The 19,154-nt window shown below is 38.1% G+C and overlaps 3 protein-coding genes across 4 annotated transcripts; 1 reads left to right on the forward strand and 2 right to left on the reverse strand.

Moving 5' to 3' along the window:
• Window positions 1-696: 696 nt before the first annotated feature.
• Window positions 697-4,019, forward strand: LOC110616602 (transcription factor bHLH79). Its single transcript, XM_021759027.2, has 6 exons — window positions 697-1,185; window positions 1,781-1,984; window positions 2,195-2,260; window positions 2,500-2,568; window positions 2,685-2,762; window positions 3,655-4,019. Exons 1-6 carry the CDS (start codon window positions 886-888, stop codon window positions 3,778-3,780), a joined length of 843 nt encoding a protein of 280 aa, XP_021614719.1. The 5' UTR covers window positions 697-885; the 3' UTR covers window positions 3,781-4,019.
• A 1,986-nt stretch (window positions 4,020-6,005) lies between these two features.
• On the reverse strand, window positions 6,006-8,897 carry LOC110616576 (5-formyltetrahydrofolate cyclo-ligase, mitochondrial). Of its 2 annotated transcripts, none has more exons than XM_021758993.2 (8): window positions 8,460-8,897; window positions 8,241-8,381; window positions 7,997-8,161; window positions 7,274-7,315; window positions 7,108-7,153; window positions 6,666-6,736; window positions 6,426-6,549; window positions 6,006-6,332 (listed from the first exon to the last, which is right to left on the reverse strand). In XM_021758993.2, exons 1-8 carry the CDS (start codon window positions 8,710-8,712, stop codon window positions 6,314-6,316), a joined length of 861 nt encoding a protein of 286 aa, XP_021614685.1. In that variant the 5' UTR covers window positions 8,713-8,897; the 3' UTR covers window positions 6,006-6,313. The 2 variants fall into 2 exon arrangements, with proteins under 2 accessions (XP_021614685.1, XP_021614686.1); XM_021758994.2 differs by having other exon boundaries at window positions 6,006-6,339.
• Window positions 8,898-10,157: 1,260 nt separating this feature from the next.
• LOC110617924 lies at window positions 10,158-10,973 on the reverse strand. Its single transcript, XM_021760922.1, has one exon. The coding sequence runs from the start codon at window positions 10,971-10,973 to the stop codon at window positions 10,158-10,160; it is 816 nt and encodes a 271-aa protein (XP_021616614.1).
• Between the last annotated feature and the right edge of the window lie 8,181 nt (window positions 10,974-19,154).

Raw genomic sequence — 19,154 nt, forward strand, 5'->3', positions numbered from 1 at the left:
TCAATATCCCAAAGAACCCAATTCTAAGCAGCAGTTTTACATGAAATATCATAAGTCAAAGAATTTCTCCAAGGCAAGAGCCCTCTGTTGGCTCTCAAGAAGTTTTCATAATGTGTCTTGAGCTTAACTTGCCTCCTTCTAAGTCTGGAGGACCTTACGACCAGTCATGTTGAGAAAAAAAGTCCGATTAGAAGTGGTATTTATCATAGCAAAACTTGAGGCGGATTATGTTGTCGGATCCAAAGACGGACTCGACAGTCCATCTAACACTCTTGGGAGACAAATTTCTCATCCTGGAGATAAAAAGGGCCGGTTAGATAAATCTTCATGATTTGATGAATAGATGATGAGTACATTACGTATCTCTCAGAAAAAGTAAACAGAAAAAGTTAAAAAGGATGAAAAGAAATGTAAACCTTTTGACGCATACTAAATGTATTTATAAAATTTAAATATTTTTTTTTAAATAGATTTTAGAATAAAATTATCTCCTATTTAAATGAAATAAAAATACAATAATCGATTTTAAAAATAAGAGAATTAATTTATTAGTTATGTTAAAATTTATGGAGGTGTGTTTTATCTCAAAAATTAAAATGGTAAAATTTTAACGATGAGGATAAACTAGTAAAATTCTATATTCCTATGATAGAAGGGACCAACTGAAGCCGTTAAGAGGATAAATGGCGCCGCGGGCGTAGTGCGCACACCATCCCCAACCTCAAGTGGAGTGGAAAAGAGATCACTTGATTTCTGGCTCTGCTCGCTTTCTCACTGTTTTAATTCGCTCTCTATCCAAACTCAGAAAAATACTCACCCTTTATCTCTCTATCTCAATTCAGAACACCTGAATTTTTTGAATGAAACCCAATCACTGATAAGATTATGGATCCTCCATTGATAAATGAGACCTCCTTCTCTGCAGCTAATCCATCTTCCTACACTTTGACCGAAATTTGGCCTTGTCCTGCAATTAATGGACAGGCGGTTGGTGTTGGTGGGTTGGGTCTCCGAATGGGGAATTTGACTGGGGCATTTGGGGAGCGGGATGGGTCAGTGGAGGAATCCACCGTGACGGAGCAAAGCGTTGGTGGGAGCGGTGGGAATGGAAGGAAGAGGAGGGATTTGAGCTTAGAAGACGATTCATCTAAGATGGTTTCTACTTCCAGCAGTGGCAACGAATTGGTTGGTTCTTTACAAAATTTATTGTCTTTAGCATGGTTTTCCTCCCTCTCTCATTCTGTATAGTTGATAAGAAAATGGAAGAATAGTGATATTATTTTTTGGGTGACGGTTGTCTTTTGTTGGTTTGTATTTGGAATTAAGGGTGGCTCGAATTGACAGAATTGTTATTTTTCTGGTCCCAATTGATAGATATTCAAAATTTTGTGCGAAAGTGAAGGTCTTTTCTATGAAAAAAAGGGAGAGAAAGTAAAGAGTTTTTGGGTTTTAAAATAAATTTAAAATTTGTATTTTCGTGCTATATTTTCTCAGCAATTTGACTATTTGGTTGGTTATGAGTTTTTGAGACGTTTACTCCACCTGTGACCTTCGATCTGTAAAATTTCTCTGAACTCTTTTCAAATGAAAATGGATTTTATAACTGTTATACTATTATATGTGTGATATATCCATCTTTGTATAATTAAATCTTGAGAGGCTAGATTGGAGTGGTTTCTAAACCTGATATTGTTATTTATGTATTTTCATTTTGTGACAATTTATCACTTACAAAAGAAATCCTACAACCATTCGTCTTATACTTTTGAGTTTGTAACAGAACGATTCAAATGGTAAGCGGATTAAAATATCAGGATCCAGGAATGAGAGCAGTAATTCGAAGGCTGAAGTAGCACCAACTTCTGTTGCCAATAAGAAGAAGTCTGAGCAAAGCAGCAAACTATCTGTGCCCCCTAATCAAGACTATATTCATGTGAGAGCAAGAAGGGGTCAAGCGACTGATAGTCACAGTCTAGCAGAAAGAGTAATTCACTTGAATCATCTTAAAGTTGAAATTTTTAGTCATTTCTCTGTGTCTAAGATAATGGACTTAATGTGGTTATAAATGTAGGCTAGGTTGATATAGAAGTGTATCATTTTATGTTAAAGAAGCATATCGATTCAAGGTTGAGATGTGTTGCTTAATAAAACCTTCTGGATAATGAGGTTACTTACTGAACCTCTGCTTTGGCAGGCAAGGAGAGAAAAGATAAGTGAAAGGATGAAGATGCTCCAAGATTTGGTTCCTGGGTGTAATAAGGTGCTTACTCTTGTCGACTTGGTTTTATCTTAGCCCAGTTTCTGTACTGTTGCAGATAAACTCTGCCTAATTTAGGCTAAGAGGATATACAATGGATTCACCTTCTTTATATTATACCTCATGTTTTGTAAGCCAATATTGAGATTTGTATGTAATAGACATTTGTTAACATCTAGGGGTGTCACACAAGTTCCTAATTCAGTCTCATTTGACTTGGAATGATTTCCTTGTACAACCAGGTAATTGGTAAAGCACTTGTTCTTGATGAGATAATTAATTACATCCAATCACTACAGCACCAAGTTGAGGTAGTATCTTAATTTTTCCAATTTTCCAATTTGACTGTCACTTATATGACAATTCAAATTTTCTCTTCTGCTGAACCTGAACCTGGAGCTTTGCTATTTTCACTTTATTGTTGTAGTTCCTGTCTATGAAGCTAGAAGCAGTTAATTCAAGAATGAACGTGAACCCTGCACTAGAAGGCTTCCATCCAAAAGATGTAAGTCTACTATACTGGCGGGTTACTTCAGCATTTTTGTCATCATACAGGCTATTACCTACTTAGATTTGTCGCAATTTAGATTTAGTTTCTGGCACATTGGCATTTTTATTCCTTATTTAATGATGACTTCTAAGAAATTAAGGAACTTGGAGCTGTCAGTTTGGAATTTTCAACTTATTGTCCCCTTCAAAATAGCCTCATTTTATGATTACAGCAGTCCAAGACACCGTTTGAAGTTTGTCTTTATTGCATATCTTTGAAGTAACAACCTGATTCCGTAACTATATGTATTTTCTATTCATTTTTCTATGCTTGTTCAACTATTATAATCTTCTATTTCGTATCGCAAATTTATTATCTGTTTATCACTTCACAAATTTTTTCATCACACTCTGCATATCATAATACAAGTGAAAAGGAAAAAGTTCTTACGTGCTGACATTCTGTTTAATATGGCTTAGCTTTCGATTGGTTATAAAAACACCACTTGCCAGTTTTCTTTTAAGTTCTATTTTCCTTTGTGTTTGGGGGGGGGGGGGGGGGGGAGGGGAAGGTGTTGGGTTTTGGGAATCAGGAAGTGCTTTTAATCAATCTAAAATACAAACTTCTGCTTGGCAATGAGTGGGCTTTAGAATGCCAATTTCTCACATGTGGGAACTGCCTCGTACTTTGCAGAGCGCATGTTTGTTTTTCCTCAGCTTATCATTTGTTCATCGGTTTACATTATATTGATTATGTTATACTATAGATTACCATATTGACCATTATCCTTTTTATATTGTTTGTTTCATCTTGAAGAGAGATAATCTCTTCTTAAAGTCAGATTCTAAACATTTGTTGTAAAACGATTTTGTTGCTATCTTTCTGACGAGTCAACTTCTTGTTGTAGGTTGGTGCACAGCCATTTGATGCTGCTGGAATGATCTTTGGCTCCCAGACAGCGAGGGATTATGCTCAAGCATCACAATCAGAATGGCTGCATATGCAGATTGGCGGAAACTTTGAAAGAACATAATCAAACTACAAGAACTGTTCTTCTGTTTCTTTACTTGGAGGGAAATTCATTATAGCTTCCGCATCTGGTGCATAAATGTGTTGCTCATATGTATGATTGCTGTTGAAATTGTAATTCAATATCGGTTGTAGAAAATGCATCAATCTTGAACAAAATGTCCTAAGGATAAGATTGTAAGATGTTGAACTGAAGATGTTTAAAAATTGAATGGATAAATTCAGTGTGTTATGAAAGATAAATTACACGTGGAAATCAAAAGCAAAATGAACAAATTGCAATCCTTGTTATTGTACCTTCACATCTCTGGCGTTCAACCGAAACCCATTTTCACTAGCCCTGCTTGGTCCTGAGTCAAAGAATCACCGATTTCAGTGCTCGGGGGGAATTTTCAAGAATGATTAAGAACCAAACTTGGATTCTAGGGTTTTGATTGTATCTTCCCCTAGTTGGCCTTTGTTAAAATTTGATTCTGAATTGAAGCTGCAGAAGCAAAAAAGAGTTGTTGGGGCGATAACAGATCTAGGGAAGTGACTGTTGAAAGCAGAAAAAGGGACGGCCTGGCCTTCTCCAACATTGCTCGTTATCACGAATGCTACGAAGAGCTCACCTTCTACGACCACCCCTGTCTAACTTGCACGAGGATACAAGTGAGGGGGGTTCAGCCCACATGGAGCGAAGTCTACTCTGTTCATTGAAATTCCGAGAGTATTGAGGCCATTGATGTGATATAATCAGAGTTGGTTGAGTAGTTAAGATTTGTTGCAATTTTGTTAGAATATATTAGAGAGATTAGCAAGCGTTGTTAGACATATGATGCAACCAAAGAAGAATTCAGCAGAAAGAATAATGGAAGAAGGAAGAATATAACAAGAATTCGAGACTTGAGAAGAAAGTAAGAGTTCTCCTTCAATCATAGCATACCCTCGGTTAAATCCCTTATATAGAGCTTACATAGAGTTCTGCTCTCTCCATATAACTGCTCTTAACGACTCTATAACTACTGTAACAGCTTAACAACCACACTAATCAACATTAGACACAAATCAACATAAAAGACAATCTGTTCTAGATTGCAGTTACTTGTGATGAATTGAATGAATCTTGAGATTTTTCCCGAGTTCTTTTCTTCTGTGTTAGTATTTCCTTCTTTGATTTTTTGTGTGCATCAAGGAAATGCAAAAGCATGAGTTGAAGTCATAGACCAACCCAATATCGTGTCACCGTTTTTGCTCAAACCAAGATAATCTGTAGACTTTCTGCTGCAATTTTGCAAGATGCAGAGGCTTTTTAAGTTGGCAACACAGAAATCTGCAGTCAGGGTCAGCTGAGTTGACATGCATAGGAAGAAGCAGCAACATTATCAAACTACCCAGCGGGGGAATGGGAGAGAGCAAATAAGTCATAGTGTATATGAACCTTGTGGCCAAGAGAGTAGAATATCGCTGGTAGAGATTGTTTCTCTATGTATATCTCTAATTTATTTCAAATCTCCATTAACAGTAATGACCAAGTTGCACATCAGGAGGAACGGATGAAAATAACCTTTGTCAAAGACAAATTACAATTACAGATTCTTTAATTTTGAGTCCAGATAATGATAAACGAGGGTTATTTCACTACTTTCCATAGGAGGTGCTTATGACTAGTTAAAGCCAATGGAATCTGGGGAACTAAGCAGTTGTGGAATGTCTGATGTAGCTTAATGGGAAGTTTATTGTTGGAGTAGTTGCAAAGAATGGAGGTATGAGTGATCCATCCATTGATTCTAAAAGCTAACTTGGGAAAACTTCTTCCAACATAGGAAATCTCCAGCTACTGCTACAAAGGCGTTTAGAGCTGGACATAGCTGTCACTGTCCAGAATCATTCCCCTGAAAATTAGCAATTGCTCTCCAACGTATTGATAGGAATTGAACCTGGTTAGAGTCCCTAAATTATTTCAAGGCATCTGCAGGTAAGCCTTGAGAAACCAATCCTAAGTCCAGTCTGCACTTTGCAGCCAAGAGCAACAGACTACTGATTGACCAGTAAAGAATCACTGTTGTTGCCATAAAATGAGCAGCAACCTAAAATTTAGAGGTTCTAAAAGGGAAATTGACCCTTGGAAAAATGAAAAAAAGATGGCCTGACTTCATTCATTGACAATCACTGATGGTCAAATTTTGTATCTACAATAACTCAAAAATTGCAGTTAGTTCCATTTTATGATGCAAGAAGGCCAAGAACTTGTAGAAAATTAAAATAATCAAAAATTGAACAAAACCCTTTGTTCGAATCCACATTAAAAATAGATCCAAGTTAGATGCTTCATACAACAAATACAAATCACACAAACCTGTTTCACATCAAGCTCTGTTTCTATATGATTCATGCTACTTGAAAAATTAGTTATGCCTCCTGCAATGGCATATGAGAATTTTTTTATAGCACCAACCTAATATTACAAGCACTTAAGAACATGTCATCCTCCTTGTCAGTTTACAAGCCAAAATCAAGTCTTAGAATTCCATTCAAGAAAGTATCTAAGTGTGGCTTCAACATCCAACATCAAATCTGCATTCTACAAATATAAACATAATCATTTAACCAGGAAAAACAATAATTCTTATCTATAGCAAAATAAAAGAGACAACTAGTTAGCAAAACCTTTCTATGGCAGATGGGTTAATGGGAATCATGCCGGATGGAGTCACAAGAGCATCCACCAATACGTCATGCGGAGTTACTGGTATAACGCCATCCATGATTTGCAGAGAATAGGACAGTGCAACTGCAGAACAAAAGCAAGTTGTCTCATATAGAAAATAATATAATTTTGACCTAATTAATAATTGATTGTAGCATCTGTTGCATCCATAATAGAAAGAGATTAAAAGAAATATATACCAAAGAGAGGTTGCTTCCAATTCCTCTCCCTTGCTAGCTCTTGATACTTCCTCAAAAAGGTGTCGTAGTAACTTTGATTTTGCATTGCATATGTTAAGAAGATAACACACAAATTATAGAAGAGGGTATACTGAAGTTATGAAAAAGTAATTGGCACAATAGAAAATCAGAGCATTAGAAAACTTCAGTGGCTATGAAAATATGACCAATAGAAGATGTGCAAAAAAATTAAGTGAATTCTCTAATTATTCTAGGGAAATAACAATGCACGATATCCACAAGCATTGGAACCTGCAGGTTACTTCAAGCATCAAGTTATGGGTTGGAAACAAACTAAAAAGCAGAGGGTGTGTATGTGTCTGGTGTGAGAATATAAGACCTGTCAAAGGTTCAGGTTACTGATGAGAATATTAGAAGCTTAGGCTAAGATGCGAGAACTCACCCTCCACCACGGCCTAAGCGTCTTCCAGATCTGTCAAATGCTAGTCCTGGGAGCGCAACAAAAATGAGTGCTACCTATTGAACTTTGGGTTTCCAGTTTCCAAACATAACGGTTATGGAGTTTAACAACACACTTCGACCGAGGAATAAAAAAATAAAACAGTTACCGGGCAGGAGGAACAAATCAACTGGGTCATTTGCCAGCGTTACTGCACATTACAGATCATAATTATCTATTAGTATTATATGAAATCCAAAAAAAAAAGGAAATGAACAAATCGATTAAATCGTTAGCATTATAATTTTTAGAGATGATGTAAACAAGAAATATAATAGCTAACTGGATTTGAACTGTGTTTAAAATGAATACAAAACTATGCCTGTGCATAAATCACACAAGTCTGATGCATGTTTAGGCAAAGGGAGCAAAGAACATGTCTCTTTATGTATTTGGCAATCTGGCAATTAGTTCCATAACAATGAGTAGTTTGTGAACATGACTATGTCAATTAGCAGCACAAAGGGCAAATCCTAAGACATTGATAAGTTGCTTTGTCATTTCTGAAGAGAATGAACAAAACTGTCTGTCATTGCTTTTAAGTACTCAAACTTCTTGATTAAGGGAGACAAAGACACGAGTAGGATGGCATACACAAGAAGAACAAAAAGATCAAGAATTTTCAGAAGTAAATTATCTGTCACAAGAATTTTATTAGAAGGGAATTAGCAAAACACAGAGATATAGCTAGACAAGAGATCTTTTATACTCATACTTCCTTAGTTCTTACATCCAACCAAAGGGAGACCAAACAAAAATTTTAAAAAATCAACCATCCCATGAGGTCATTATCTATTTTGGGAACATAAAAGAAAAGGGATGCCACACTAACCATCTTCCCGTGCATTTCCAACATGATCAATTGGAGCAGGTTCTAAAATATTCATAGAGTTTGCAATTAGATCATCCATGCTTGAGATGTTGAGCATTCGCATATGACTATGCTTGTCCTCCACCCGCGGAACATAAAGCTTTTTTCTAGTCTGAGTACAGCCCTCTATACTTCAACAAAGAAATACAACATAGAGAAGTGAGAACTCCACAGTGGTTACAAGTATTGACTCTTAAGATCTAACCTTTCACCGGATTCCGCAGAATTTCCGTTAACAATTTCGACGTATCAACCTCCCTTAGAGCGCTGCAACTTATATAAGCACACAAACTCCGACTAGACTTGAACCATGGAGCTTCTAAGATAATACTCTGGATTGCATTGTCTAGCAAACACAACCCAAATGAGATTTAATTACAAGGGTCTCGAAACAATGAGCTAATGATAGAATTTTTTACATTACCTTCTTGTGATCGGAGGGGGGGATCCATGGACTTGAGGGCCTTGCGGACTGTGGTTCTGAGAATCCGTTTTTGCTTGAATATTTCGTCGAGATTGGTGGATTGATCAGGGTCGTTGCTCATGGTGACGTTTGGCCGGAAACAGGCGGGGCGGGAGGGGAGGAGCGGCAGTGGCTGGAGCAGTGAAGTTGGTTGAATCATGAGCGCAGCCTTGACCCTTGGCGCTGGACAAGAGGTAAGCCATCTTGTCCACATTTTTTTCACTTTAGCCCTTTGGTTTATCCAATTTATGCATGCGCACACCAACAATCAATTTTCGCAAAGCAAATCCTATCTAGATGGCTGAAGTATCCCTGGATATGGTTCAGAGTCATGAATCGAGTTTCTCAACTCCATTTTCCATAATTTTGTTGTAATGAGCCTTGTAAATGCTTTGAGTATCGTAAAGAAAATAACTCCCATTTATAAAATATATTTTTTTAAATAAATATAAAAATTCAGATAACTCTAGTATGTCAAAATATATTCAATTTTTATTTTACCTATTTGTATATGCTTCAAGTTAGAATTCCTAACACTATAAAAAAAGACATTCTGATACATCCAAGATCATTTGATCTCTCATCTCTCATTATTAATTAGTTTAGGATGCTGAAAATATTCTTCTCATTATGGTATTTCAGCTATGAACATATATCGCTAAATATAATTAAAGTTTCAGTTATTAAAGGATAATTAAGTTTTCAGTTTGATTAGTTGTGAGATTTATGTGATTTTATTCTTCCTTTAATTGTTCTTGATATTTATATTATTTCTGTAACTAGTGTTTATTATTATTCTATCGATTATTGCAATAAGGACTTGAGACCTCTCCGATTTACTTAGATACACTTACCACCAAACTAAACTTATGAGTGCATTTAATCTTATAGTTAAATATTGGATTTACTTACAGGGATATATTGCGGCAAGATAATGTATCCGAATTTTCTTCTTTTTTTTTTCTTGTGTCATAACTTTTACAATTGACCACTTTAGTTTAAAGTATTGGTCTAAGAAACTTGCAACAATAAATAAATGCAATGCATGAATTTTATGGTCCTCCTCAAAGACAATATGATGTTTGCTTGAATACTAGCAATTAAGGATGGGGAGATCATTCAAATTTCAACTATGGAACGATGCTGATCTGTTCCCAAAATCCTCAAAGACTAGCATTTTCATCAAATTCAGGTGTGTCTCTTGAAGATATTGTCAAAAGTTTAGCAATTAACACTTAAGAATTTCAGCAGAAAACGAGAGAAAAGACTCAAAATTTGAAAATCCAAATGAGCCAACTAGCTGCGTCCTTAAGCAAATTGGAGTCTCAAGAGGAATTATCTTCCCAAACAATAGTCAACTCAAGGGAGAATGTAAGTGCTGTTACATTGAGAGGTAAAAAAGAGTTTGTAGAGAATACAGGATAGCTGATGTTCTGTTATATTGTGTTTATGTTCCTAGGTTATATGGGTAATTGTCTTCTGTAAGGGTAAAGATGAGTTTTTACTTCTTTATTTGGTCTCACGTGTTAGAGGTCATGTGACCTGTAGGGTTATGTAACCCTTCTTAAACAGATCACAGTGATAACATGTATCTTTGTACGATTCTTTACATCTTGAATAAAAGGAAAAACAGTTTTCTTCTTCTTTCTTTTCATGGTATCAGAGCATGTCAATGGGGGTGTCCTTTCTGTTTGGGGGGGCTTCAACAGCTGCCACAACTCTCTTGTCATGGCCTATGGTTCTGGTTGTTTTGGAGAATTGTCCATTATTTTTGGTTTTTGTCTTAAACCATTCAGGGTATCCTATTAGCTTGAAACAACCCTCTCTGACATGTCCATCCATGTCACAGTAGGAACAGTGTCCCTTTTTCTGGTCAGGCCTTTTCTGCCTTCCTTGATATTGTTTCTGTGTCCTATTCATCAGGACTAAAGGTTCAGTGTTCCCATTTATACTTCCCAGAATGTCCTTCTGAGACTCAAATTTGAGTACCATAGAATAGGCTTTATTCACAGAGGGCAAAGGATCCATGCCTAGGATCTGATCTCTAACTGTCCCGTAGGCATCATTCAATCCCATAAGGAATTGCATTAACCTATTTCTATTATTCAGCTCATCTATTGCCTTTGATGCACCACATGTGCATGGTGGGAGAGTTTCCATTGACCCCAATTCATCCCAAAGCCCCTTTAATTTTGTGAAATAGACAGATGCAGAGGCATTGTCTTGAGATATCAAGGATATTTTCCTTCTCAGCTCATAGATCATGGTGCCATTACATTCACCAAATCTTTCTGTGATTTCAAGCCAGAGATCTCTGGCTGAGGCTGTGTAAATGAAACCATCTACCAACTCTCTGGATATAGAGTTCAAAATCCAGGATGTGACCATAAAGTCACACCGCTTCCATTGTTCATACGAATCAGAGGACTTTGTTGCTTCAGCCACCACTACTGCTTCCCCTTCCCCCTCACCCATCTGTTTTACACCTTCCTACCAAACCTATGTTCTGAATGTTTCCCACATCCCTGAACCAACTACCTACAGTCAAGCATCCCAAAACATTAATTGGATTAATGCAATGCAACATGAATTGCATGCACTTGAAAAAAATAACACCTGGACCCTTACAACCCTCCCTCAAGGCAAGAAAGCCATAGGTTGTAAATGGGTCTACAAAGTTAAATGTAAACAAAATGGTGACATTGATAGATTCAAAGCCCGGTTGGTGGCCAAGGGCTACAATCAAATTGAAGGTCTTGATTATAAAGACCGTTTCTCTCCTGTTGCCAAATTGGCTACTGTTCGGATTCTGATAGCCCTTGCCACTCATAAACAATGGGCTGTGTTTCAACTTGACATAAACAATGCCTTCTTACATGGCACTTTAGATGAAGAAGTTTATATGCATCCTCCCCAGGGGTATAATAAGGCCTTGCCAGGGCAAGTCTGTCTCCTTAAAAGGTCTCTGTATGGCCTTAAACAGGCCTCTCGTCAATGGAACCTTGAATTCACAAGTTATCTGAAATCTCTCGGTTTCACTCAGTCTGCTCATGACTATTGTCTCTTTGTTAAAAGCACTACTGATTATTTTCTTGCTTTATTAATATATGTGGATGACATTCTTCTTACTGGTACTTCTCTTGTTGCTATGACTGAGATCAAACATGCCTTACACTCTAAGTTCACCATTAAAGATTTGGGATTTCTCAAATATTTTCTTGGTCTTGAAGTGGCCCGATCTTCTACTGCCACTCTTTTAAGCCAAACGAAATACATATCTGACATTCTGAAGGATGCTGGTATGCAATCATGCAAACCAGCCCCCTTCCCTTTACCAAAAGGCTTGCAATTGTCTCTAGCTACAGGAGATATTCTGCCTGATCCCCATGTTTACAGGCGCTTGATTGGGAGGCTTCTTTATGTCAATCTCACCAGGCCTGACCTCAGTTATGCTGTCCAGCATCTGAGCCAATTCATGCATCAACCCCGCAAGCCTCACTGGGAGGCTGCTATGCATGTCCTTCGATACTTGAAGGGCACTCTTCATCAAGGCCTGTGCTTCCCTGTTAGTACCTCTATGCCTCTCACAGCTTACTGTGACTCTGATTGGGCTGCCTGCCCCTTCTCCAGAAAGTCACTTACTGGGTTTTGCATATTCTTTGGCTCGTCATTGGTTTCCTGGAAAACCAAGAAACAGCCTACTGTTTCAAATCCTCCGCTGAAGCGGAATATCGTGCCATGGCCAGTACTGTTTGTGAATTATTATGGATTTCTTATATTCTTCAAGACTTACAGGTACCTATTCAGCTGCCAATCTCCCTCCACTGTGACAACAAGGCTGCCTTGCACATTGCCGCTAACCTGGTGTTTCACGAACGCACCAAACACATTGCCATCGATTGTCACATTGTCCGTGAGCAATTTCAACGCGGTTTCATCTGTCCTTCTCATGTCTCCACCACAGCTCAGCTCGCAGACCTGCTCACCAAACCGTTATCTTCAGATCACCATCACCGGCTGTGCTCCAAGTTGCCCCTGGTTTCCATCCCAGTTCCAACTTGCAGGGGGCGTGTAGAGAATACAGGATAGCTGATGTTCTGTTATATTGTGTTATTGTGTTTATGTTCCTGGGTTATATGGGTAATTGTCTTCTGTAAGGGTAAAGATGAGTTTTTACTTCTTTATTTGCTCTCACGTGTTAGAGGTCATGTGACCTGTAGGGTTATGTAACCCTTCTTAAACAGATCACAGTGATAACATGTATCTTTGTACGATTCTTTACATCTTGAATAAAAGGAAAAACAGTTTTCTTCTTCTTTCTTTTCAGAGTTCTCACAAAATCCTTGTGAGGTAAGTCATGGGCATGACAAAAGTGCAGACTTGGAGACTGAAAATGCAGTACATAAATCAGATAATACATTAGCTCCAACACCTACACTTGCTGAACTTAATACTTAGTTAATTAAACTTCCTTTTCCATAAAGGCTAGCTAAATCAAAGAAAGAAAAATAAGAAAAAGAGATCCTTGAGAAATTTCACAAAGTAGAGATAAATATATCATTGTTTGATGCAATTAAATAGGTATCTCGCTGTATGAAATTCTTAAAAAAATTATGCACCGAAAAGAAGAAGTTGGTAGGTTATCAAAAAGTTTGTATGGATGAAAATATTTATGCTCTGTTTCAAAAAAAACTTCGTACTAAATGTAAGGATCAAGGTATGTTTACTATTTCTATTAAAATTGCAATATTGGTGTGAAAAAAAGTAATATGTGATTTAGGTGCATTAATAAATATCATACATTTATCAGATTTTCAATTTTTGAATATTGGTCCACTAAAAGAAACGGGTGTTACAATTCAATTGGCTGAGTGCTCTATTATTTATCCTGATGGGGTGTTAGATGATATTTTAGTGCAAGTATATAATTTGATATTCCCTTTTGATTTTTACATTGTTCCTATAGAGGATAATAAATCCTCAAAATTTTTTGATATTTTGATAGGGAGACCCTTTTTATCTGCTACTAGAACGAAAATAAATGGTTATGATGACACTCTCACCATGGAGTTTGACGGGAAAATCATTGAATTTAATGTTTGAAACACCCTAGTGATGTTTTTAATGTGGATAGAGTGAATGCCAGTAAACCTCTAGTTCACAAGTGCTTAAATTAGAATATAGAGATGAGTTGAATACTAAATTTTGTGAGAATTTTTAAAAAAATCCAGCTTAATGAAAATAAAAGAAAATTATGATTGTTTAAAAGAAGCGGGAATAAAAGTGAAACTGAAATCACTGCCCGGTCAACCGCCTCCATTTGAAAATAAGAATCGCACGTCATATAGTTTGAAATTATCATTCCAACAAGTATTTCTCAAGCCATTTTATAAAAGATTCAAGGTTTGGAGATCACTTTCAGTGATTCAATGCTAATTGTCTGATGGTCATGATATTCAAATAAAGTCTAGCTAAGACTATAAATTAGAACTATTTATTCTCTTATTCCTCTAGTTATTATTATTATTTTTTTACTTTGTTCTTTCATTCAAATAAAAAAAAATTGATTTTCTTTGATTGCCTAGATTTTTCTTTTTTATTCTCTTATTTTGAGGGTGCTTATTTCATTTAAGATACTCACATAGAAATATTTGTATTTTTTGTTATGCCCATAACTACACACCCACGACGCTTACAAAGCCAATTCCTTTTGTTCATATTTTCATTTTACTTATATGTTTTTTTATTTTTTAATTATTTTTTTAATCAAGAATCTTCTTTCCAAGTAATATGATATGATACATCACCATTTACAATTTTAAGTTTTTACAGGTATGAACTCTTATATCATATAAAAAATAATGTGTTTTAGAGTATGAGTTAATGAAGACTTATTTCATTATTTATTTTTTTTTACTTTTTATTCTTTACACTTACACAACTCTAATCATTTTATTTTTCCTCTCACTACGTTGTAGTCACACATCACCCTATCCATGGCTCTAAATAAGGGTCTCTTGAAATTATAGGAAGAAGTCTTGAAATTATAGGAAGAAAACTGTTTTTATTTTCTTACACTTTGTGTAGTAGGTTACAGGGTTTATATAGTGCATAATATGAACAATTAAACCTTTGATTGTGCTCTCAATTATGTCTTAGAATCATGCTATGCTAGGAATGGTAAGACTTGATCACTGATTTATTTACAATTATGACAGAGGATTCTTTCCAACACTCCCCCTCAAGTTGGTTCATGTGGATCTAGCATGCCCAACTTGCCCAAGACATCATGGAATATTCGTCCAGCTACTGCTTGGGTTAGGATGTCCGCCCACTGATCCTCTGATTGAACAAACGGTAAAGATATCAGACCACTCTCCAACTTTTTCTTGATGAAATGTCGGTCTATTTCAACATGTTTTGTTCGATCATGCTGAACCGGATTTTCAGAAATGCTGATTGCCGCCTTGTTGTCACAACGGAGTTCAGCTGCGTCCTTTGATGAGAATCCAAGCTCAAACATCAACTTTCTGATCCATAAAATTTCTGCAAGTCCTTTTGCTATTCCCCTGAATTCTGCTTCAGCACTTGACAGTGCCACCACCTTTTGTTTCTTACTTTTCCATGTTACCAAATTTCCTCCGACAAAGGTAAAGTATCCTGAAGTAGATCGTCTGTCGGAAAGATCTCCTGCCCAATTTGCGTCTGTATATCCACTGATACTGAAATGACCATTCTTCTTGAACAACATGCCCATCCCAGCTGTTCCTTTCAGATATCGAACGATTCTCAATGCTGCCTCCATATGGTCTTGTTTTGGATCGTGCATGAATTGACTTACTACACTCACAGCATATGCCACGTCTGGTCTGGTGTGTGATAAATAAATCAGCTTTCCTACCAGTCTCTGGTACCTTCCCCTGTCTGCGGGTCTTTCTTTTGAGTCCTTGCTCAGCTCGTGATTGACCATTACCGGAGTATCGACTGGTTTGCAATCTATCATTCCTATTTCAGTTAACAGATCAAGAATGTACTTTCTCTGTGATATCAAAATTCCCTGGTCTGACCTGAGAACTTCAATTCCAAGAAAATATTTTAACATCCCCAGGTCTTTCATCTCAAATTCTTGGAATAAGTTGTCCCTCAGTTGTTTGATTTCATCCACATCGTCTCCTGTTATAATCATGTCATCCACGTATATAATCAAACACGTGATCTTCCTTCCTTGCCTCTTCAAGAATAAGGTGTGATCGGAGTTACTCTGTCGATATCCATATTTTTTCATTGCTTGAGTAAATCTCCCAAACCATGCTCTGGGTGACTGTTTCAACCCATACAAGGCTCGCCTTAATCGACACACTTCTCCCCTTCTATATCCACTCGTGAACCCTGGTGGAGCATCCATGTATACTTTCTCTTCCAGATCACCATGCAAGAAAGAATTTTTTACATCAAATTGGTGAAGTGGCCAGTCTAGGTTTGCAGCTAGAGAAAATAGGACCCGTATTGTATCAATTTTTGCTACTGGAGAGAATGTTTCAGAATAGTCAACTCCATAAGTCTGAGTGTATCCTTTTGCTACGAGTCTAGCTTTGTATCTGTCCACCGTTCCGTCTGACTTATACTTTATGGTAAACACCCATTTGCATCCCACTGGTCGTTTTCCCTTGGGTAGCCAGCATTTTTCCCAAGTTTTGTTTTTCTCCAAGGCATCCATCTCGGTCTCCATTGCCTCAACCCATCTCTTGTCCTTCTGGGCCTCTGTGGCATCCTTTGGTATCCATTCTGAGCAAATGTTTTTATGTAGGTTGACCAACTGAGGTGATAGTCTTTCTCCTCTGGTAACGTTTGCCATAGGGTATCTAGATCTGGCTGCCTCGAATTCTGGATCATATCTCCTAGGTGGAATTCCTCTGTTATTTCGAGGGGGTAGAACATAGTAGCCTGTTTCAGGAAACTCAAGGGAAATGGGTTCAGTGGTAAGGTTATTAGAAACAGGGAAAAGTTCACATACCTCAGTTGTGTGTTCCTCAGGATATTCTACGGTGTCAGGTTCTGGTTGTGACGTTGAGGCTGAGAACTGTACTAAATGGTCAGTTTCTCCAAGTTCTGGTGTAAACTCAGGAAGAGAAGAATGATCAAGTTCTAGCTCCCCCTGACTAAGCCAATTTGGCAGTGGTGGTGATTCTGCCGTTGTCTCCCCCTCACTGCTAGTTGGCGAGGGAAAAAAATATTCCTCTTCCAGAAAGGTGCAGTCCATGGTGGTGAAGAGCTATTTAGAAATGGGTCAAAACACCGATAGCCCTTTTTATGGACACCGTAACCAAAGAAAACACATTTAAGAGCACATGGATCGAGTTTAGTGCAGTGTGTTCTAGAAATGTGAACATAAACTATGCAGCCAAAGATTTTAGGTGGAAGGTTGAGATGAGAAGGGATGGTGTGATGAGAAGACAAGGTATGCAATGGAGATTGGAAATTAAGGACACGAGACGGGAGTCGATTGATGAGGTAAATGGAAGTGGCAACTGCTTCAGACCAAAACTTAGGAGGAACTCGCGCTTCAAACAATAGGGCTCGGGCAGTCTCAAGGATATGCCGATTTTTTCTTTCAGCAACCCCATTTTGCTGTGGTGTATAAGGACAAGTAGTTTGGTGAAGAATCCCATTGTTCTGGAAAAAGGTTTGGAGATGATTATTGACAAATTCCCCCCCATTGTCAGATCGAAGGACTTGAATGGTCCTGTGAAATTGGGTTTTAATCATGTGGAAAAAATCACAAAATTTCTCAGCCACTTCGTATTTTTGTTTTAACAGGTAAATCCAAGTAACATGAGTACAATCATCAATAAAAGTCACAAAGTATCTATAATCAGGTGAGACAGTTTCTGGGGCAGGCCCCCATACATCAGAGTGTATTATTGAGAAGGGAGTATCAGATTTATTTGTGGATATATGATAAGTGCTCTTATGACTTTTAGCAAGCACACATGAAGAACAAACTGGGATATCAATGGATTTAAACTCAGGAAACAAAGTACGAAGGTATTCACTTGAAGGATGGCCGAAGCGCCGGTGCCAGAGTCATAACTGTCGGATTGAGGACCCTTGAGCTAAATGAGCTGACCCAGTACTTGAGACCTCCTCCACATAGTACAGTCCATCTTTCTCAGTACCATGGCCCAGTACCGTGCCCGTATGAATATCCTGCAAAACACAAAAATGAGAATACATGAGTACTTTGCAATTTAACTGTTTGGTGATCTGACTGACAGAGAGTAATTTGCAGGATAAGGAAGGTACATAGAGGCTGTTCGAGACATTTAAAGTGGGGGTTATAGAAACGGTACCACCACCGATGACGGGAAAGGAGCCACCGGTAGCATTTAGAATATTGGATTTTGAGGGTGGGGCTGACAAAACAAAATCTGAAATATCATTGGTCATAGTGTCTGTGGCTCCTGAATCAAATATCCACCCACTAGTATTCTGTACCTTGTTAGCATGACCAATAGAATTAAGGGCTAACGATTCAGTTTTGAAATTACGAACAAACTTATCTAAAACATCCGGGACAAGGGATTTAATTTTATAGGAATTGAAACAAGCAGGGGCACATTTGGATTTATACAGGGGTAGAAAGGTCATTTGTCCTCCTTTCTAACCCTAAAATACCTCCTTCCCGATCATAAGGGACACTCGTGCCTCCTCCTCTCTTGGCTCCTTGTAGCGCCGCTGCAACCCCTAAGCTCTGTCCATCGCCCGAGTCTTCTTCTGTTTGTCCGATCAGATTGTTGCCGCAGGCGGCCTTTTGGTTGCCGCTGGCAGTGACCGCGGCCATTTTCCCTACTCCTTGTCCCCTTCCTTTCTTCTTACGGGTCTTGTTTTCCTCCCACCATTCCGGATACCCTATGATCTTAAAGCATCCGTCCCGGGTGTGTTGAGATTCGCCGCAATGGGTGCATTTTAAGCCCGATTTGTCATCCCGGAGTGATGACTTGTCTGTGTCTGACCGATTTTTAGCCAATAGACCGGCACCCACGAGATCAGAACCTACTATCGCTAGTGATGGAAGAGGAAGGTGGATGGCACGGCGCAACTTCTCACCTCGGAGTCGAGAGTAGGCATTGTCCAAGGTCGGCAATGGCTCCTCGTTGAGAATTTCTCGACGGACTGGGTCAAGGTCTGACTGTACTCCGGCCAGAAACAGGTAAAGGCGTTCCTCCTGGATTTCCTGATTTCGGATAAGGATATTGTTGTCTCCTTCGATTTTGGTTGGTTGTCTTTCATCGATCTCGGCCCAGATGACCTGAAGATCGTTGTATAAATCCTCCAGAGTGCTTTCTTGTTGTGTTAATTTGTATGCTTTAGACTGTAACTCGTAAATGATAAGCTTGTTGCTACCTGCATTGAATCTGATCTTGAGAGCATCCCAGAGCCCTTTGCTTGTCTTGTGTTGTAATAAATTTTGACGGAGCTTCTACTCTACCGTCTGGATTAGCCATACTCGGACAATGCTGTCATTAGTTTGCCACAGGTAAATTGTGGGGTCTGTTTCTGCCGAAGGAGGAGGGATCCCAGTCAGATGGTTTGATTTCCCTCGCCCTGTGATAAACATCTCCATCATCTTTGCCCAAACAACATAATTGGAGTCAT

This window comes from Manihot esculenta, chromosome 6 (assembly GCF_001659605.2).
Source record: "Manihot esculenta cultivar AM560-2 chromosome 6, M.esculenta_v8, whole genome shotgun sequence".
NCBI lineage: Eukaryota > Viridiplantae > Streptophyta > Magnoliopsida > Malpighiales > Euphorbiaceae > Manihot > Manihot esculenta.